General features: G+C 38.9%; 1 protein-coding gene across 1 annotated transcript in view; it reads right to left on the bottom strand.

Moving 5' to 3' along the window:
• LOC117381033 (E3 ubiquitin-protein ligase RNF43) overlaps nt 1-22,988 on the bottom strand; it is a 78,863-nt gene that overhangs the window by 9,267 nt on the left and 46,608 nt on the right. Inside the window, exon 2 of the mRNA XM_033977871.2 lies at nt 20,831-20,944. Coding sequence (XP_033833762.1) covers nt 20,831-20,944 — 114 coding nt within the window. The remainder of the gene's footprint in view (nt 1-20,830; nt 20,945-22,988) is intronic.

The following is a 22,988-nucleotide window of genomic DNA, read 5'->3' as shown; positions in this document are numbered from 1 at the left end:
TAATGATAATATTTATTATTATTATTTAAAATGTATTTATGTTTTTTCTCATCAACTTTTACACCTATCACAAAACTGGACACAGAACAGCCGTTCAATACTCCTATCAATCCATTTCTAAGCCCAGTCAACTAACAAACTGAAACACAAACTGACATGTATATTCCATTGGTTAAATATTACATTGCTTTTACACAGCTAAGTATACAATGAAAAGACTGTAGGCCTATAGGGTTGACATTGATAAGTGGAGAGAATAATGTAAGTAAATAGCTATAATGGGTTAATTTAGTACATTTACCAGGTTCAAATGTGAGCTGACTTTCCTCTAAGTATTGTTTACCTAGCTGACAAACTGTATACTTAAGCCAAATTGTGTGCGAATTACATGTGGATCTGTGTGTGTGCTGTGATTGCCGGGTGCCCGCCACTGACTCAGGGGTGTGGCCGGCTGAGTATCCATTACTCACTGAGGCGCTTTGATGTGGGGCCACTGGAGGGCTGGGGGCGGGGCTTATAGAACCAAGGGGAGGGGGGTATATGAAGGGGGAGCAGGCGGGCATGTGAGGGCAGGTGAGCAGCTCCTATGCTCTCAGGAAAAGTATTGAGCCTGAGGGGGTGGGCCAGAATCACACACTTCTGCTTTTGTTCATTTTACCTGCTCCTTTTTGTGGTACATTACAGTAAATCCACACACAGGCTTGGTGGAAAGTAATACTTGATTTAATTACTAGTAGAATTGGTCTTATTAAGTTCCAGTAATAGCAACAGTAATGTAAGCTATGGCAGTAGTCAAAGTAGTCATAATAACTTGAGTGCTTAAGAAAAAGCAGTGACAATAACAGCGGGTTAAGCAGAAGTGGGCATTGTACTCAGTTACATTTAAGGTGTTATACTTTTCAGATTAGTTTTCAGACCATATTTTGTGTAAAAGTTTAGGTTAGTCTTCTATAAAATAAATATATATGTTGAGCATCTTAGATGATTTTTTTTGCACGACTCAGATATGATTTGTGTTTTTCTCATTTCTGTGGTCTATCCGTTGAAAATAAAACATTTTGTGCACTATTACATCTTCTGTCGTTCCATGTTTTTTTAATTCTTACTCGAGTAATATCTTGAGTACCTTTTTTGTCTACTCTACGACCTCTGAGTATACATTAGGTTATTGTATTTCTTAATAAAGCAAATACATTCATTAAACATTGTATTCCTCTCTTGCCTTTCATTCTTGTGCCAAGCCACTGTAAAAACTGCAAACCTGATCCTGTATTGTGGAGAGAGGGTTCATTTAGAGAACACAGTGCACGCCTCCTGGACCTTTCTGTGGTTGGCCCGTGACACAGCTCTGAAATGCAAAGGTGACACAGGGAGACTGTGACATCTGATACACTATCGCTAGCTAAAACACATCCTTTAAACTTGAAAGTACTCCGCGTGGTGGGTGCCTTCTATCCCGGGGGCTCCATGAGACTGATGTTGCCGACGGTGACAGGCGCCATGATGGAGACTGGAGCCCCACACACGGCACAGGTCACTTGTCTTATCACTGCGAAACTCAAACGCCTCACTGCTCATTAGTTAAGGTCGGTTTTCCACACCTCACTACAAGTATGCAGTGTATGTAAGACACAAGCATGCATATTGTATACCTAACACAACTGCTGCTGCTCCACAGGTCTTACACACAGAAATACTGAATCTAGTTTATAGATTATAATGTTTTAATATTGCCATGGTTTTAGGTAGGTTGTACAATTAATCAAATTTGAAATAAGTCAGCCATTTCTAATAGTCAGTGATCAGCTTGTGCCTTTTTAATCGGGGGATTTAGAAACAATCCTCTGCCAGTAAAAAGATGTGGTTTGTAGTAGTTCAGACTTTATTTGTATTAATAAAGCCAAATACAACTGAATCAAATTGCCATGGCTGGTGGTAAAGTATATTGAAATTCATCAGTATTAGAAAAGAAATCTTGATACATTTTTTGTTAAATAGCACAGCCCTCGTTCTAGGTGAGTAGATAGTACATATATGATTTAGAGATGCATCATTCTAAACGCAGCCCACAACCCTAAGCCACAAAATACTTTACGACTACTTTTCAACTTTTTGCAATTCATTTATTAGTTTCACTTGACTATACCGGTAATTACATCCGAGTTGTTGCTAGTTGTAATTGTACGCATACATTTATTCTCTAATCTGCAATATGTGTACATGCTAGTCACTTTACAACACACAGGGACACAACAGAAATATAAACAAAAGGGAATACGATACAAATTCTTACTTTAACGTGGGGCTGCACTGTATGACTCTATTGAACACTATTGAGCCAGCTGATCCAATAACCTTTGCACTATATATATAAAGGATTTCTGCGTAAATCAAATAATAAGTGCTGATTTTACAAAATACCTTGCTGATCGTTTTATATATCCATAGATAGACCCTTTTCTAAATGAGCACATAATTGGTTGTCAGCTTGTCAGAACACGCAGAACATTCCCAACCATCAAAATTCTACTTAATAAAGCATTGAGGATGTCGTGAGGTCTCATTTTGCGCTTTTCAACGTAACTTCTAAAACTGCAGACATCTGGGACAGGAATAGCAACAGTTAATGTCCTAATGTACTTTAATTGTACTTAAGTATTATCTCTGTAATTACTTAGCGTTAGACGACAGGCAGACAGACAGACCATACAGCCCCTTTAATACTCCCATTTTAAACCCAGTTGTGAAAGTTGCCACATGTAAAACCGTCTTATCCCAGACAGAGGGGCCACTATGCCTTTAATGTTTGTATTGCAGTGAATCAAGAGATCAAACTTGTATCCCCTGCCTTTGAATGAATAAAGAGTATTTGTGCACTGCAAGGTCTCACTATTTCGCTACATTCCTGCCGTGTTGATAAGGCTATAACCACCCGAATGAAAAACTGTCGCGATCGTATACAACTTTGTGACCAGAATAGATCTTTCCCCCATCATGGGCGTACGCAGTGACTCAGGGGAAGCCAATTAGAAAGCCTTCCCGGTCTTTTAAGGGCCAGATAATGTTCCTGTTTTCATAAAGCATCCTGTTATTTAATCAGACTTGTAAGTGAGAGGCTGACACCCCTCCTACAGTCATCATTGCAGTCTGAGCTCTCCATCTCTCTCAACAGCTCTTGTAAGCCTCCAGGAATTCCTTCTTGGAACAGTAAGCCATGTCTTTATTCAGGGCAAACACGCAGGCAGCACAAACAGTCTGCAGACAAGCGTGAAGCTGGAAAAGGCTTTTTTTTTTTTAAGTACATGATGACTACACTCAAATAACAGAATACTTTATGAGGAAGATCAAGTTAATAACTGATGGCGCCTTGTGTTATATCAGTTAATGTGTAACTTTTCTGATGGGGGCCTGCCACCTGCTTGCATCCATGGAGATATTGTTGCTTTGTTTGTATTATTTAACAGAAAGGCATTAAAAGTATCAGTTATATTTTGTAGTGCTGGTGTATTTATTTGTAAAAAAAAAAATAATAAAAATAAAAATAAAAAACAAAACAAAACTTGGACCTTGGAAAATATGCATTCCAACTGTCAGCGGTCACTCCTATCCACAGATCTGACCTGTAACATGGCCAGGTGACGCTACTTGCTTGTCATCATATACATAGAAAGGTTTAATGCCATACAAATTCCAGGCAAAGCAATAACAGTTTCATTCAAACAAGCAGGCGGCAGATGTTTCCACCTTACAAATGTTACATAGATATGAACCATCTTTCCATAAATTCCATGTTTCAGTACAACAACGTTTCTCAAACTTTTCACACTTTGGTTTTCCGAGTACCACCAGATCTAAACTTGGACTTGGGTTAGTTTGGTATCATGATTTACCCAAAGGAAAAAAAAGTATATATATGAATAGATCTGTCTCTAAATAAAACACACACACAAACTGAAGAGGCTCTTGCATACCACCAGAGGCAGCCCGCGTACCACCACTTGAGAAACACTGCAATACAATAGGCAACCACAGGAACATCTGACACCATAACATCTCCTGTCAGTAGCAGCTTTACTACAGTGAGCAAAAAAATGCATCAATATGAATGTTTGAAATGACCCGGGAGGAGTTAATCAGCCCATGTAAAATGTCTAAATAGCTTGATTGTAGCCTCTATATTACACTGTCTGCCCTGTGAATCTGTTTTGTCGACGTTGTGTCAAAAGCCAGGGACGGGGCACTTGGCACGGGCCCACCTGAGTCAGACTTACACACATTCACACTTAAGACAAGAAATCTCCTCAGAGCCTAAAGACGCTGGGTACTCGCTGCTCACTAGCCTGGGGAAGGAGTTAATATCAGTATCTGGCCAATCAGACAGTTGTGCATTAAAGTAACAGAGACTTATACAGTGTGCAGTAAGTTTGGTGATAAATGTCTGTGTAATCCTTCAGTCATCCAGGTCTGATCCAGAGTAAAAGACAAAAGTTAAATCTGTCAACTGGACAAAAAGTGAAGAGGTTTCGCTGCTCATCCAAGCCACGTCTTCAGATTCAGTTCTTTGATGATAAATGCAACTCATTATAATTACATGCTAGAAACATACTCAATTACAAGTACAGGTTTAAAAGTATCAAGCCTACAAAAAAAATAAATAAATAAATAAAAAAAAAATAGAGTAATGTGAGTATTTGTAATTAATTACTTTCCACCTCTGGTTATTAGTACTCAAAACGTTTCTACTTTCACAAGGCCCTTGCCCAAGCCTGTGGTGCACACACAAAAGTGAACAAGAGTGAAGGGGCAAGGGGGAAATGTGTTTTTATGGGAATGTTTGGCTTAATCTCATAAAGGCAGCGTGAAAACCTCCATCTGTTTGCAGAGCGCTTCAAAAGAGGCTCCACATGCCTCCGCTTGCTGCTATAGAAAAACAACATTCTAATGCAGATCTTTAAAAAGGAGCGCACAATACGAACAGTGGGACGTGCCAGGCAAGAGGAGGTAAAAGGAGGGCGTGGGGTGAAACAAAGAGAGCAGAGGACAGCAGGCGCTGGGCGGGCACACGGGCGGAGAAATCAAAGGTACGGTTGTGTGTTTACATTGGCTGCGCTGTCAGTCTATCAAAACAAATTTCAAACTGGAATTAAAAGGAGTAATATGAGCACAAAAGGAAATGACTTCTATTTGTTATGTACTGCATCATCTATTAAATGTTTTGTTCTTTAGTGTTTGGTTTGGACGGGCATCCTGACGAAACAGATATCAGACATAAAGCTCAAACTAGTGTTGTCACAATACAAACATTTCAAACTTGATTTTGATACTAAGGAATATTCTTGATATGCAATGCCAATTCCGACACCATGATAATAAAATACTTTCTGTACACAATAGAATGTGATTTCCAACATTAAATAATATTAGTTTCATTTGTGAAATCCCTCCATAGTGTTCCATAGACATATGCTCGTCTGTGTGTTCTTGTTCTGATACAGCTCAAGATCATAAAGCTATTCAGGAAAGGTTCAGTTCTTTCCTACAAATGTGACTTTTTAGTAGCCATACCAGTTCAAATGAATATCTAGTTTCATTAATAGTTTTTCGCTACTTTTAACAGCTCTAGCTCATACATGGGTGAACAGTTGACCATGATGCAGATGGCCCCCTCTTTAGGCCCAAAGGTGATGGAAAAGACAACAGTATGTTCATTTGTTATGAGAAAAACATCTTAATATTAGAGAGAAACGTGGTCAATGCTTTGTGTGAGCGATGCTGGGAGTTTAAATGTTAGAATGAAGTAACCGAGCAATGGGACAGATGTTTTTTTTGTTCACTGTAGGCCTAAAAGTGTTGTGTAAGTTTAAATGTATAATGGTTACTATGTTAATTCTGTTAATGTTACACCTCAATGTTTTTGTAGTGTTCTGTTTTTGCTGGTTAATTGGATTAGGCTGTCCTATATTTTCTTTGTCCCTCTTCTGAATCACACAATTAAACCCGTCGCTACCTTTGATTCCTTCCACATCAGACTTTGTCATTATTAGATCAATTCATACACTGACAAAGAGTTTTATTGAAAGGCAACATCTTCTATTTAGAATATAATTTATTTTTAGAAACCTTTTCTCTGAAAACCTGTGGACAAACCTGCTTGTCAATGCCCGAGCTTGCCAGATCTCAGAAACTCTCAAAATGGTTACTAGGCAAGGCAAGGCATTTGTATAGCACAATTCATACGCAAAGTAATTCAAAGTGCTTTACAAAATAAGAAAGACATTAAAATCACAATATAAACAAATCAAACATAAATAATCATCATAAAATTAAGATTAAAGGAGAAGAGTGCAGAATAAAAACCTTTCAGTCATATGCACAGCTAAACAGAACCGTTTTGAGCCTGGATTTAAACATTATCAAAGTAGAGGCCTGTCTCACATCTCACTGCTCAGGAAACGCTGCGTCCTCATGTGTAGTTCTGACTCTGGGCATCAGCAGAAGGCGAGATGGCACTAAGGAGAGACTTGTATACAAGGACAGCTGCTTTAAAGTCTATTCTGTCAGCCAAAGGAAGTCAGTGCAGAGACCTGAGCAGGTCTGTCAGGTCATGTGCTTGAATGTGGTGTATGTGAGAGTTGGTGGTGATTGGAGGGGCTGATGGAGCAGATTGGTGATCAATAACCCCCTGGTCAGTTATGGCTACAACAGTAGTTTACCACCAGTGAGCCTTGAGTGAAACAACAAACAACTACAAAGTGTCTTGAAAGGCTTCATAAAAATCCATTGCATTATTATAATTACTGTTTCCTTTCTGCACAAGGGTCAACCCAGATTCATTGACTCCACACAGCATGCTAATTCTTTGATCTGATAGGTCCATGAGATTTTCCTATACACCTCTGGGCTTCTTCCTCCTCTCAGCCAGGACAAGATAGGGCCCGATCCACATCTGCAAAGCTATTTTGACGAGCCGTGAAAAAGGGAAGAAAAAACTCCAGGGTTGAACACTCTTGAAAGATCAAAAGCCTAATACAGCAGTAATAATAACTTAGTGCCCTCTGAACGCCTCATTCATCTGGGAGAGGCAGATACAAGAACAGTTGTAACTGGAGGGCCATTACACACTCATCATATGATCCTGCCGGCCCTCCCCGTGTGGAAACAGATCTCAGCGCTGCAAGAATGGGCATACAAACTCAAGTCACTACATTAACATTAATACAGCAGATCAGAAGTATAAGAAATTAAAACCCTTCCGCCAAAAAATACAAGACCACCTACATGTTGCGAATAATGTGTCACATTTACATGCAAAAAAAGAAAGTAACCTAAAAAAAGAAGTTGCGGTTGTGCTATTTTGGTGTAATTGTTTTGCTGGAGGCTAAGGGTTGGTGTTTTCTTTGGGTGTGATCCTGCTGCACTTGCTGGAGGTTCTGCAAACTTGTGTGAATGCGGCTTATCTTTCAACGCAACCTCAGAGGGAGTCATAACTTTTCAAAACATTTTCAAAGAGCATTCAGCATTCATTCCCACAATTTTCTACACTCTGTTCTCTTAAAATGGCAATTATCCAGTAATTTACGCAGATTGCATATATTGAAAGAACTGGTGCAGCAGAAGTATCTTAAGTCCCATGTTATTAAGGGATATTTAATAAAAGCTGATTTCCGCTTTTTTAAACAACGACAACTCCTCTGTCATTAGGCCAATTAACTTAACAACTTAATGTCTTAACTACGGGAACAACCAGTGGGTGTGATCCAGACTTCAAAGGCAAGATCATCAATTCAAAATAAAGCAAGGTAGGACTGTCTAGTAATTATGTGTTTGCCAACCCAATAAAAGTCCCAAGAAGTAAACAGACATGGTCATAAAAACATCACAAAGACTTTGGTCTGGTACTCTCTCTGACCTCTCTCCTCAGCCTATTAAAGGGAACATATTTCTTTTTTTCTGATCTATGTTATAATGTTGTTTCCTCATCACAAACAGACTGACTTCATCTCTCAAACAGAAAACACTTTGTGCCACCTTGTGACATCATGTTACAGGAAGTGCTCCACAGTGTTAAAACCCCTTACACCTTTACTGGAATCATCAACCATGCAATTTCCAATCTCTGCTGTACTAAAGGTAAAATGTAGCTGTTAACTTGAAAACTACCGCTTCATGACATTACAAGGTGGAACAGAGCATTTTAAGCTCTGGAGATGTAGACAGACTAATAATAAAAGGTTATTCAAACATGAAACAAATGAAACAAAACACAACTCCAGGTCTGTTTTTGATGAGTTAACAGTATTAGAACATGGATAAAAGCTCATAAGAGTCAATTTTGCATAATATAGGACCTTTAAGAACAACATCTGGCATAAGAAATGATGTGGTTGGCGTATGATGGGCACATTTAGATTATAATCAACTTAAAGGTACATTATGGAACTTTTCTGGTGGAGGAGTCCATGCTGCGTGCTTGTCTCCATTGAAATGTTATTGATTTACCTATAGCATCAAACTCATCTCTGTTGCATACTGTGGGCAGGGTTGCTTCTCCATAGGTCTGACCTGTAACTTGGCCTGGTGGAGTCGCTTGGAGATAATCAAGCATCATGTATTTTTATTGGATGGGAATAACATAACATTGCCAATACATAGTGTGCTCCACCATATGTTTTCAGTTGTTATTCCAGCGCTGAATATGTGAACTGTAAAATAACAGAAAAAATATAATTGCTAAAAAAACCAAATTGATTCATGCAGGATTGACCCCAGTACAATTCCTCAAGCCCTCTCCTGGCTCTGGAGGCGTCTCTCAAACCCTTTTGGGATGGAGGTATTTTAATAACAGTAATTTGGCAGCGGCCGGCATCATCTGGCCTGTGTCTGTTTATGAGCATGTCATATGGGTCTATTTTTAGGGCTTGCTTCTCTTTTTTCCCTCTTCGCGCTCTCTGATCCTCTGTGCCAAGACGCGACGACAACCTGATGAAACCCTGACCCCGCGCACTGCTTTTGAAGTGACACAAGCGCCTGTAGTAGTGACGCCTTGGGACACAACACCTCCGAACAGCAGAGAGACAGGCCAGTACCGAGGTGCCACTGGGAGCAGATAAACAACCCAGGCCACAATGATGCTAGAGGAGGCTGTGTCAGAGTGTGCAGCTGTGAAAGTCAAATTATATCTCATATGTTTACTTTACCACAACATTACAGTGAGAGTGCTGATTGATACAGGAGATAAATATGTCAATCAGTTCTTTACAGATGCCCTGACGCGATAACACATTTTGAAGTGCCATATTTTGCTCAAGTAAATATAGACGATAAACATAGTATTGAAGCTAATTTATGCCACTGACAAAATAAGCCAAGAGCCGATTTCTATCACAAAAACTATTCTAAATCAACAATATCAACAAAAAAAAAACAAACAAAAAAACATGAGCTACATTAAATAAACAGAAGAATTTTAGTGCTTGTATCTGTAATAAGTCATAGAAGTTATTAATTCAACCTTCTACAGCTAAAATCTTATTAGAAAAAGTAGTGCAAAGAAAAAGTAAACACGATAAATATTGACCCAAAATATATATAATTGTGACAGGCCAATCTGTACAGGCATAAACACGATTTGATAATGATTTGATAAACTGATCTATCTCCATGGAAACAAGAAGGCGATGCCACAAGCCCACAAGTTGCACGTCAAATCTGTGGTGAGGCAAGCCCAGTCACAGTAGGAATGCAAGTTTTTATTAAGGTATTTCTTGTAGCAGTAAAAACGCCTGTAATTGAATAACTGTAAGATATAAAAGTTGAATGTCATTCTGTGAAATATTCCAGGCAAAGCATTAACCCTCACTGGAGACAAGCGTATGGAGGCCCCCTAACCAAAAAAAGTTACGTAAGTGCACCTTTAAACAGTGTAGGCCTATTTGAAGGCAGCATGAGCATAAACAACTTACATTTACATATACTAATGTTTCTGCCATGTGCTTTATAAATGACTTTTTATTTATTTATTTATGATTTTAGCATTATTTTACAAGCTGATTTAGTGATGTGTCTTGCCCAGATGTACAACAATATGCAATGTCTTTGTTGAGAATTGAACCACAAACCTTAGTGGTGTAAATGAGGTGCTGCCACAATCACATATTCATGCACTTTGCTCTAAATGACTGAATAAATATTTTATAACATAGTGATTTAGTATTTTCACCAGTGGTAAAAATAGTAGTAGCGTTTTGACTTATATCCCATTGATTTTTATATAATTGTTGAGGAGGCAAAACTACATACTACTAATACTTTTTGCAGATTTCTTTGTGTGGTATTACCTAAAAGCAATTCCAAGTCTTGCAAAGAATCTACAACTGGTGATTCTAGTTAATTTGTATTCATAGTTTTAATGGGTAATGAGTGCAATAACCGGCTCTGTCTTTCAACCCCGACATGTGTAAGATAAATGCTCGGGTGGTTTAAACATTAGAGTGCTCATGAGGACATTCTTGGCGATCCTCAAATGCACACACTCAGGTGACGTTCCAAAGTAGTCTATTTTCCATCTCGCTGTTTGTGTTCAAAAGTTTTGCGGTGGTGCTGTTGACATGCTCCGATCCCAGATGACTATATCCTCCACGGGCAAAGTCCCTCCCCATGTGCCAGATCAGGGAGTGAGGAGCCAGAAAAAAGGAAGCGCAGAAGAGTGAGAAAACTGGAGTAACATGCTGCTAATCGCTAGTAGCTGGGAAAAGAGCACAGCTATCTGAAAACATACAGATTTTTTATACATGCAGAGTCAATGTTTAGCTTAGCAACGCTGGCAGAAAGTCTATGACAAGATATGTGGATGAGAGCAGAAGCCACAGGTGGGGCGTGCCGTGCTTCAAAATATCCCAGAAGTCATTGCATGAGCGGCACAGATTGTACTACAGAATGATGACAGAGTGACTACAAGCTCTGTCAATCACTCACTGCTCACCATGACGATGCCAGGTCAAGGTGACATGTGCTGAGGTCATGACCCCTAGTTCTGCCCACCTCTGACCCAGAAGGTTTGCACATCAAACAGTCACGCATGGATTCATGGGTATTTAAGCATGACTGATTATTATTAAACTGTCGGTGCAAGTTACATGTGCTTGCTTACACGCCTGCCAGGGTTTTTAGTGCACTTTGGAAAAACAGGAACGTAATTGTGGTGCTTTTATGTTTATCTCTAATCAGAGAGAGTGGAGGAAATATGCAAATGATTGACAGGTCATTTGTCAATACATCCTGATGTTCTAAATGTTAGGCCATTATGTATGATTTTAAACAACAACGTCATTGATCCATATGGGTTATTTAGTTCACCATTAACTTTTAATTAAATTACTTTCAGTTAATGTATTGCAAACTTGATTATGTATGTAAAACCTTTCCTCTGGCCCTGGGGAAATGGCTTACCTACTTAGAAAGCTTTTCTGTTGTTTACATGTGAAACACTTTCTGAAGAGAAGGCCTGCAGCAATGCTGACTAATCCATTCAGTTAACCTGAGACCCTGTTTAGGCAGTAACTGTGGCCAGAAACATCAGTCATTCTGTATTTAATCTATATTTGCATGAAGAGGTGTGAAGAAAACAAGAGTAAACATGAAATCATCTCTAGTACCCACATGTATCCAGCAAAAGGCGCTTTGCAGCACATAAATGCTCAGTTTAAAACACCAGGAGGGTCTGTTTGCAGTGAGAAACACTCCACTTAACTTTTAATTTTTCCACAGTTACATGGTTAATGTTTATGTCTGAGTTTGAAAATCAAATCGTAATCCCTACTGTACTTTCACCCAATCGACGACAGACTCTCCAAAAGAGCATCCTGTTTCAACTTTTCAAGTAGTCATAGTAGTCATGTGCCATCCAAACTGCACCTGTGTATAACTGTTCCTCTCCAGTACAAGCCAAGTGGCCTAATTGTATTGATACTTGTATGTAACAGATAAGAAAACACCTGTGCAATACTGAAAACCACAGGGATGACCCCAAACTGCCTAACCTATATAGTCCAGAATAGCACATGCCCTGGACTCTGCACTGTCACTCTGCACGTCCACATGTGATATCACCATTTTCCTCATGTACATGTGTCTTTGGGCATGTGACATACAACCTCTGTTTGTGTGTTTAATAAATAGGATATAAGAGTTTCCTGGGGTCAAATTTGGGATTTAATCTCAGTTTAGGGGAATATTTTTTATCCATCTCCGAAATGTGAGAAAGTCTAGACAAAATTGGACATCTTTGATCAGTATAATTTAATATAATAATTCAATAATTCTGATGATTAGCTGACACCCAAATTATAGCTAACTGGAACCTATAATTTTTAGTTTTTGTCATGACATGCAAAAGTAGGCTTAAATAAAAGCTGTTCACTCCAATTATATTTTATGCATGATATTTTTATGGATTTCTTGCAGGGTACACAGTTTGGAATAAAATAACATACTCATTTGTTTAAGTGATGTATTCTGCGATTGATACAGGAACGGCAGCTCAAACAACATGAAAGTAAAAGATGAAAAGTGGCATTAATCCAATACAAAGTGGGCAGACTCTTTCATTAAACTGGGCCGGGGATTCCCTCACACCAGACTGCAGTCACAATGGCCTGAAGCAGCAGCAGCTTTTCAGTGTCTGAGCAAAGAGAGCTTTAAGGTGGCTGCAGTGGTTGGTTTGTAGCGGCTGGATTGTCTCCCTCAGTGACGACAGCACAAGACTGATGACCGGGCTTTCCTGGCCTTGGATCGGTCTATAGCATCAATGGCATTCACTATAGACACCACATTGGTACAATACATTTGTAAAGATATTAATCACTTCACTAAATCACAGGGTGGGACAAGATCTCATGCTACAAGATTGTGGACACATGTTAAAAATGGTCTTGTGTGATTTTTTTTCATGTTTCCATTTTTGGGTTGAACAAAAAGTTGTTTTTTTTTGTTTTTTGTAAATGAGTAAACTTTGTTTTTAGGTCAAAGAGTATATGGTAGAAGCAGCACTTTTGTGACAAAATGAGACCACTGTTCACAATAAAGTATTTTTTGTTTCTCGTCAACCTGAAAACATCAAAAGAAGTGTTCAGTTTCACTTTGTTGTCTGAAAAAGACAAAAGCCAAGAAAATTAAGGCATGTGGATATTGACTAACGGGTCTGTGAGAACTAGGACTAGGGACGATTTAGACGAGAAGCTGCCGTTGCAGTTACTATGCCAACAAAAAAAATACAATTAAATTTATGGGACCAATATTGTGAAGTGGATCACGCAATTTATTTATTGTAATTTATGTAAAAAACTCTCATGGAAACTATGTCTCATCCTGCCCCTCGTAAATCACCAGTCTACTACACTGTAATGACAAATAATTAAGTCCTTAGCTGTCTAGACTTATCTTCACATTGATATAGAGCACTAAAGTGGAGGCTACCATTACCAGCAAAGGAAATGAAAAAGAAAAGAGTCAGGTCACATGTCTGAGTGATGGAGGTGGGGAGTGGAACGGCTGTAGATCTGTCCAGGACAGAACGGAGGAAACATATCAGTTTGGGACACTCCTCTCATGACTTTTCCATTCACCTGTCAACCCTGTACATCTATCATACATGCATGTAAAAATAGATGGTCAAGGTTAAGAGCAGTGAGGCTGCCCTCTCCAGGCTGCCTGTGGTTTGTTGCAGATGCATTAAATTAAAATGGCATAAAATGATTTATTTGTAAAAAGCAAACTATTATCCTATCTATCAGGGGCTCAAATACAAACACAATGTAACTGTTTCCATCAATAAGATATTTGAAGCAATATGGATATGTTAAAGTAGGGTCCACAAATGGCCACATATCCTGACCTAATTATAATACCACATGTTCAGGTAATTACTTGGTTTAGCTAGGCCTGCCATGATAACAACATTTGAAGTGTGATATATTGATGGAGTAAATACAAACAATAATAATGAAACTAAAATATGCCACTGACACAATAATTCAAGGCTAGATTTAAACCACAAAAACTTAAAAAAAAATATTGTTTCAGCTAAACCGATATAGTAATTATTGTGACGGGCCAAGGTTGAGGACTTTTAATTCAAAGTCCCAAGCTATTATTGTTGACTATCTCACAGTCTGGATCATATTCATAATGTTTTATTGAAGCTACTGTATCTCATAGGAAATTACTAATTCTATTGTCATATAAAGCCATCAATCATTTAGAATCACTGCTAATTTTCCACTCAATTAACTACAGATTAGTATAGTACGCAGGAAGAAAGACTAACAATGGTGACCTGAAAGCCAGTTCAACTCTTACAGCAGACGCTTCAAGCACAGATCAAAGAAGTGTAAACCAATCCGTCAAGACACAGAAGCAATACGATCTCTGGAATAACAGGAAGAAAAGACCTGACCCAGAGCAGGCTTAACTGAAAAACACATTCACTAATGTCCCTGAACGCCTCAAAAGACTTTAAGTAAGTGACCTGTCGTGTGGGAAGTCCAAGAACACAGATTTATGCTTAAGGCATGGATACTAACATAGACCATCCAGTTTGACTTAAAGGTCCTATATTACAAAAGTTGACTCTTGTGAGCTTTAAGCCATGTTATAATGTTGTTACCTCCTCAAAAACATACCTAGAGTGTTTTGGTTCATTCATGCATGTTTGAGTAATCCTGGTTTAGTAGTCTGTTTACATTTCCAAAGGTCAGAATGCTCTGTTCCTCCTTGTGATGTCATGTAGTGGTAGTTTTCAAGTTAAGAGTAATTTTTAACCTTTTGTTCAGTAGCAACTGGCAATTCCAGGGCTGAAATCATCCAAATGATTCTAGTGAAGGTGTATGGAGTTTAAAAACACAGTGGAGCACTTCCTGTTTTACCACATGACATCACAAGGTGGAAGAGAGTGTTTTCCCTTTGGAGGAAGTACTCCAAAGGGAAAACACTCTCTTCCACCTTCCACTCAAAGTTTGTTTTCGATGAGGAAACATCATTATAACATTGGCTTGGAAAATAGCGTGATGTAGGCCCTTTAAAGCAATCACTAAAAGTAATAATAATAATATACACAAAGTCAAAACAGGGATCTTTAAGCACTAGCCAAAATGTCCATTGTGTACCTGCTGCTTTTTGCATTGATTCAAAACCAAAAATCCCCCTTTTCCAGATGTTCTGCTGCCGTCTTAACTTGTCTCTGCTGTACCAAAGTCATTGGGCTCAGCTTCCGAAAGAGCAGGAGCCCCCAGACACAAAAACATTGTCAAGAACAAAAAAGATTTACGACGCTTCATAGGGCTTTCCTTGTTTTCAAGCTCTTCCTGTCTTCCATGAGCCAAAGTTAAGCTAACCATAAAACCATCAGTGTCACATGAGGTCAGGGTTTACAGTAGCATTAGAATATAATATGTCTTCAACTGATCTTCAAATACTGCGTTTGTCATTTAGTTTTTAACAATGTCCTGAATATGAAGTTTTCAGTATTGGTTATACCTTTAATATGTTTTATGGAGAATTTTGTATTTTTTCAGTTGTGAAACATTACAATCAAAGAGAAGATTAAACCTAGCAAAAATGGTCTCAGATCAGGACAAAGAACAAAAAAGACAAGCAAGAGATTCAGATTTCTTTTCACATTTTTGGACCCGCCATCATAATTATATATATATTTTATCTTGGTAAGTAGAGATGTAGGGACAGAATCTTCTGTTGCTTGGGACCCAGATTACACACTTCTTCAATATTTGTGTAATCCCTCAGTCGTGCAGGTCTGATCCATTGTAAAATCCAAAATTAAAAACTGTGAAAACAGGACAAAAACGTTGTATGCATTTCGCTGCTCATCTGAGTCACTTCCTCAGTTCTGGTCTGATTGCTGGTGGACACTGCCTTATATTTATCTGAAGTGAGGATCTAACTACACTGAAACTGGAAACAGTTGTTGTTTACAGTTTCTGTGTGTAGGCTAGGTCTGAGTCATAATTAGAATATTCATACAACTCTTAATGGGTGCTTACACACATTTTGGTATCCTGGCTAACTCTACTGTTCACATCTTCAATACTCTGCAAATACGTGAGTCTGGTCACGGGTCCCCGAATTCCCCAGGTGTGATTGACGGGTGGATTCATTCAGGGACACACATGGTCTGCCCATATCAAAACAAATGTGGCTGCTGCTTATGAGGAAAAAAAGAAAGAGGAAAAATATCACAGGGGGGTGAAAAACATCACAAATTTCTGTCGAGTCAATGAGAGAAGCAGTAAACTCTGTAGTAAATTTGATTTTATGTGTAAGTGATAGGTGACCAATGAGCTCCTTTGTTTCACATGCGTCACTGAAATAAGCCACATCTGATTGAACGATCATGTTTGGTTCTGGTTTGAGACACAAAGGGGGGGGCATGGTGACCAGACTGATTTCTTCCTCCAAAGTTTCACTTTGATTCGGCTCCAAATCACATTCTTTCTCTGAAAGAGGATTGGCTGTAGTTCTCTCAATTAAAAAGAGCTGATCATTGACAATTACAAATGACGGAATCTCAGTCTCAATTAAAATTCCATTCATTGCACAGTCCTATTGAAAAGTTTCAATTTGATTTTATGTGAGCAAAGAACCGGCCATTTGACAATATAACAACATAACATACAGATGAATGACAAAAACTGTACCTTATGATGTACTTGTACATGTTATAAAAGTAGAATTATGTGTACATGCTTTCAATTCAAACATCACAAGTGACAACCTCATTACGCAGCTGCCTGTATCAATATTTACAGTCTATGTATCTCGGTTATAATTATGGTTTGTTGGTTATGTTGTTGGCGTGACTAGCATTGTGGGATATTTATATTGGCACAAGCAGCAGACTCCACGTTCTGAGATTTCCCTTCCCGAGCCGTTTCATCCCAAGGTCTCGGACGGACGCGCTTACATTGTTACTGTTTTAGATACCAAATAGTATGTTAGCATAGTCTATGGATACACAACTGTCAGTGCGGATGATTATATACATTTTGACAATTAGATTAAAGACCAAAGTTAAACTGTCAATCAAAATGAAAGGAGGTGCCACTTAATCTCAACGCTGACTCCTGACAATAACAGTCACATTAAAATCGTGTTAGAGAAAATGAGATTAGCGTTCAGTAGGGCCAATCCCCTTTTTATCTCCGGGGAGCTGAATCAATGCACAAGGCTTTTTCTGGAGTCAACAAGTTCAGACAGGGGCTCTGGTTCAGTGAAAGCTCTTCTTTTTGATGCTGTTTTGGCTGAGCGAGTTCTATACCACAGCCATCGTGTGAAAGTCTGTTTCGGGAGATTCTGTTAATTGTATGCATCAGGTTGCATCACATGGAGGAAGTGCTCTGTCCAGGCAAATCCAGGACAACTTTAAGGCATGGATCTTTAAGGCTCCGGACCCAATGTCTCCCATTCTCAAACAGATTTGGAATTTGAATAGCTTCTTTTACAATGCACAATGTTTCAAGATTTGACTCCACTATAAGAAAATGTAAGGGCCTTAAATAATGTGGTGGGGCCGCACTCAGACCAGTTCAGGGTTTGACTGGTCTGTGCATGCGTAGGTTTCCCTACCACTAAAAACATATGCATAGGCTTCTGACTTGGGCCAGGATTACTCTGAAAAATATCTCAGTAGGTCAATAAATAAAATAAATAATCTCTTCACAGGTGCATAATGACTATTCATGTAATAAATGCTCAGTGTGTTCACGCTAGAAATCAAATGTAAAATTATTATTAGTGATGTACATATGAATGAATGAATATTTTTTATTTGAGCAGGCATAATATAAAAAATAAAAAATAAATACATTTTGCCAGTTCAGACAAAAACAGAAACAGTGTACATCCAAGTTTTGCACAATGCTCAAAAGGAGTAAGCAGAAGTATAATACTTGTGAGAGCTCCTATAGTTAAATATGTATATTCTATCTATATTATTTTATCTATGTGTATGTAATAGCTTTCATACCTTTGAAACTAATTCATTTTATATTTGTTACACAGTAAACTTAGCATCAAAACACTTTGGTCTATAGGCAGCTTGTTAGCATGATGCTACAAACAAGAAAACCCATACTATGCAAATACTGCTAGTGCCCGAAAATGTATTTTGAATGTCAAAATACATTTTTTACAATGACTGATCAGATTTGCCGAGGCTGTGCTGTGTGAGCCAATGTTTCAAAGAGCAGTGGGGAGATAAAGACCTTTTCTTAGCTGCTCAGAGATTATGTGAGACTGGCAATCACTGCAAATCAAGACAGGAATCTGACACATCCTTCGCCATCACGATACAGAACACCAAAATAAAAACAAAAGACAACAATGAAACCTTATGCCTCAAGGTTTCCCAGCGTGCTTTGTTTGCTTTATGGTCTATTCTGAGTGCGTGTGGTGCAACATGAGCCCTCTGCGGCTATCCGGGTATCTATAGATCAGTGGAGCGGGGACACGGGCGCAAACGCAGAGTAAACAAGAAGTGCAGTCCAGAGGAGAGTCCATAGCGAAGCACATCCAAAACCATGTCAGTTCAAACGGCCCGAAACGTGGACACCAATCAACAACAGCTGCGCCATGAATCCCCCAATAAATCCAACATGACCCGGAGCTTTGATAGGCTCAGAGGAAGTGAGGCTGCAGGTGGCCTGAGAGCAGTTTATTGAGGTGCATACTTTCCAAACAACTATAGACTTGCCAGCATCTTTTCCCCTCAGTATCATCTGATTTCTACTACTAGAAATCTACTACTACTAATTTCTACTTAACGTATACACACACACACACACACACACACACACACACACACACACATATATATATATATATATATATATATATATATATATATATATATATATATATACGTATATATACACACATACACACATATATGTATATATGTATATATATATATATACGTATATATACACACATACACACATATATGTATATATGTATATATATATGTGTGTGTGTCAAAGGTCAAACAGTGTATGGTTCCACCATGCAAAATATTTATCACATAATCGCCAATTAAAAATGCCAAATAAATTCAAACTAATCCAGTACATGTACATATTAAAGGCTTCTTAGTGGAGGGTATGTCTTTTGCTTTTCTCCAGGGAGATGTAAAATCTTTGTCTGGAATGTTTCACAGTACAGCATTAAACATATCTGTGTGGAGACAAGCAGGTGGTGCCACCAGGCCAAGCATGTTAGTATTTTTAGCGCTAAAAACACTGAATGAAATAAATGATAAATTACTTAATGGTGTACTGTGGAACATTACTGGCAAAGCAATAACATTTCCATAGAAAACAAGAAAGTGGTGTTAAAATTTGTTTTGTTAAAATTTGTGAAAAAAGTGGTAAATAAATATCTTTTTTGTGCTTAGTTTAGTTCACTGTTCTACCACATATAACAAAAGCATTCTAACATCTGACAATTGTATGAGGGGACAGCCTCTGTGATAGACAACATCCAACAGGCGTAGAGAGTGCGGAAGCAGCCGTCTTTGTTCCACCGCGCTACTGCTGCGTTTTGTTTGTGGAATAACACTGTGTTGCCATTAAGACTTTAATCAAAACAGACACCCCCTCTCGCCCTCACACTGCCCCAGCCAATGTACTTCCCAGTGACGACAGAGGGCCAGAGAGCGAAGAAAGGAACAAATAATGTGTGGGAATCTAAGCCAGCACGGTCGTCATGGCGGGCAACTCCTCAACATGGCTTTAAATTAGGGGAAAGGCAAACAGAGACTAAAAAAAGCCCTTCGTCTAACTATACTCATGCCTGCTAATTTGCCACCACTTGAAAAAGTCTGAAAAAATACCAGTAAGTTTTAAATCACGCTAGTATGTGTGCTAGAATACTTAGGGATTTGGGTCAATTGTAATGCACTTAGACGTACATTAGCCACTGTGGGTGGAAGCTATGGACATGATTTCATATTAGAGGGGAGCAGAAGAGGAGAAGTGTCTGGTTAAGGCCGGCTGGGATGGGACCAATGACAGCTGCGGTCCCAAAGTCTTACATCTAAAGCCAGGGCTCACTGCCACTTGCTACATAACCCCCCCTCCCCATCCCAGCACTGGCACTGAAAGATCACTGAACAAAACGTTAAGCACCTGCCAAATACTTCCATCTCCTCTTAAAAGGCCAAATCCTGCAGCGGAAGAGGAGCCGGACATGACAGCAGGCGGGGCGATTTATCTGTCTGGAGCAGGGTGCAAAGATCACACTCACTGTATTTACATGCACAGAGAACCACAAGTGCACTGCACAACTGAATTCAAATAGTTTTTACCTCAAAACCTCAGACCAGTCCTATTCTACATGCAGATCAAAGAACCAAGTAGGTGCCATCAGGGGGGCTGACATGTTCAGGGGCATCTAGTAATTTAGCATGAGCACTGAAACTTTGTAGTTGTAACTGCTAACAAAATGGCTATCATACATATAACCACGTGCATTTAAGCATACATAATCATACTTTTGGTGAGGAGATACTTCATTTACATTGAACATTATATTATCACACATGCTAGGAACTGCATGGCTCACAAGTGATTTGCTTTCGGCAGTGCAAATAAACACACTACACTACAAGCTCCCATATTTTTACTTTCACTTCAACATAGCAAGCCAATACAATGAAACATGTGCTATTTGGCATGCACTTTGAAAATTCAGTTTAAATTCGACTAGTCCAGTTGTACAGTTTTCCTGGTGTTATGTATGGGCTGTAGTATGGGACATTTACCTTATCGAGCAGAGGCAGACAGCGCGGGACCCTGTGCTCCAGTTTGACAATGGTGATGAAGACGGAGTCAGGACGCTCATCCTCACTGGTGTTACACAGAGACAAAGGGTGGTACTGGAACACACAAACAAAGAGTGCATCAGTATAATTACAGTAACACATGTATCGAATACATTCATATATGTAAATATATAAGTTTGTTGTTATAACACTGTTAACCTATTATTATTATTATTATTATTATTATTATTATTATTATTATTATTATTATTATTAATAATAATAATAATAATAATAATAATAATAATAATAATAATAATAATAATAATAATAATAATAATAATAATAATAATTATTATTATTATTATTATTATATTACATTGTCCCTTGAATGTGTTTTTGAGTTAAGTTCATGAATATAAGTACTTATTTGCATTAATAAACTTAACATTAAAATAAAATGAATGAGAAAGTATTAAAAATGTGAAAGTATTTCTCAAGAGAGAGCGATTACAGCTGTGTTCACACCATCAGAAACAGTTGCTCTGCTCTTCCTGAGGCGTCACCTTCTAAAAGCTGATACAGTTGATATCAAGAGGAAAAACTTTGGCACCCTACAAAATCAATTACGTGGAGGGCCATGTTCGCTCCCACCCAAAGCCTAGAGGACTAAAAGAATGAGAGATAGTCTGTGTGAGGAACATTTGATCCCCTCTGAAAGGGAGGAAATTCGGAGCTGCTGAAAGGCAGCATTTAAGAGCTCAAAGGATACGAGCCATGTTTGCGAGTCACAGACATGCTGTCACGGGAACAAGGAGGGGAGCGGGACAGGTTCACAGCACCAATACTCTTATCACACTGCAATGCAAGTATCCAATACAAGGACTCAATACAAGGACCCAATCCCTGGCTGTTTGCCATTGCCATAGCAATTAACAATTCACAACAGAATATAATATCTTTTGACTGGTCAACCGTCCTCAAAATAGAACAAGATAACAGGAGGCTGAAACCCATGAATACCCAATACAAGCAGCCAGGCCCCAGCAGAGGCCCTAAATGCACAGGATTGTCCCAGTCTGGTTCTGCCCTGGTTCTGTCCATACAGGACAGTTCTGTCCGACTGCGCCTTGATGTGGCTGAGTGTGGCTTGGCTCATGGGGCTTTCACTCATCTCACCCAACGGAAATCTCTAAATTAAAAAGACCCAAGGGTGACATCAACAGCTGGCACCCCAGATCTGGGCAATTGACGTAATGGACTGCTAAGGGCTGGTGCGTGTCTGTCACAGAGCCTGTCATAGCAGAGGACGCACATGAGGAGGGCACAATACGATTCACTGTTAAGCAAAGAACATGTGAAAACTTCAAAAAACATACAGACTGTGCTCAAAGTAAATTTAAACCTAATGCTAAAAATGATGTTCAGAAGTGCCTGAGCTCCATTTTTCCCACACTGCAGCAGACACTTTCACGTACAGTGAGTGGGACGTCCGAGAGCAGGACACCACACATCTCCAGCCTACTCCATCTGTAGCCGCCCGTAACACTCCACATATTAGGCCCAAATTAAAGGTCTCCAATCAAACTTGATCATCAAAGAAGAAAGTCAGAAAAAATGTCCTTTAATGACACCATGACCTCTGCTCTTTTATGGGAAATATGAAAGAGGCCCTTGTTCAGTTGGAAGAATAACTTCTTTTTACACTCTGTTATGGACTAACTTCAATAACTCATTTTAAAACTTGCTACAATATACAGCTTATCTATACTTTTATTAGGGCTGTGAACAACTGGCAGAGGGGGGTGGGGGTGGTGTCTCATTGTGATTTTTCTGACAAGCATTGAGATTGTGATTAGATTTGTAATTTGTGTTTGCAAATATGAACTGAGAAACTAATACTAGATTTACATGTGCTTTAGAACAGATGTTAGCGTTAGCGTTAGCAGTTTTATGCAATATAGGAACAGATATTTGGTTGTTTGTAGAGGAAATGATGGTACTTCAAAGACTGCAGCCTTTACGATTTGCTAATTGCGTGCTATCAAATTGTCATTCCAATTTGATTAATCTTGCAGCCCTAATGTACAGACTTCAGTAAACAATTGCTTCTAAACAAAGCTAGGGATGACCATTTCGCGCTTGTATTCTACACCTC

Source organism: Periophthalmus magnuspinnatus, chromosome 14 (genome assembly GCF_009829125.3).
Source record: "Periophthalmus magnuspinnatus isolate fPerMag1 chromosome 14, fPerMag1.2.pri, whole genome shotgun sequence".
Lineage (NCBI taxonomy): Eukaryota > Metazoa > Chordata > Actinopteri > Gobiiformes > Gobiidae > Periophthalmus > Periophthalmus magnuspinnatus.
This window is presented reverse-complemented; position numbering and strand designations above follow the sequence as displayed.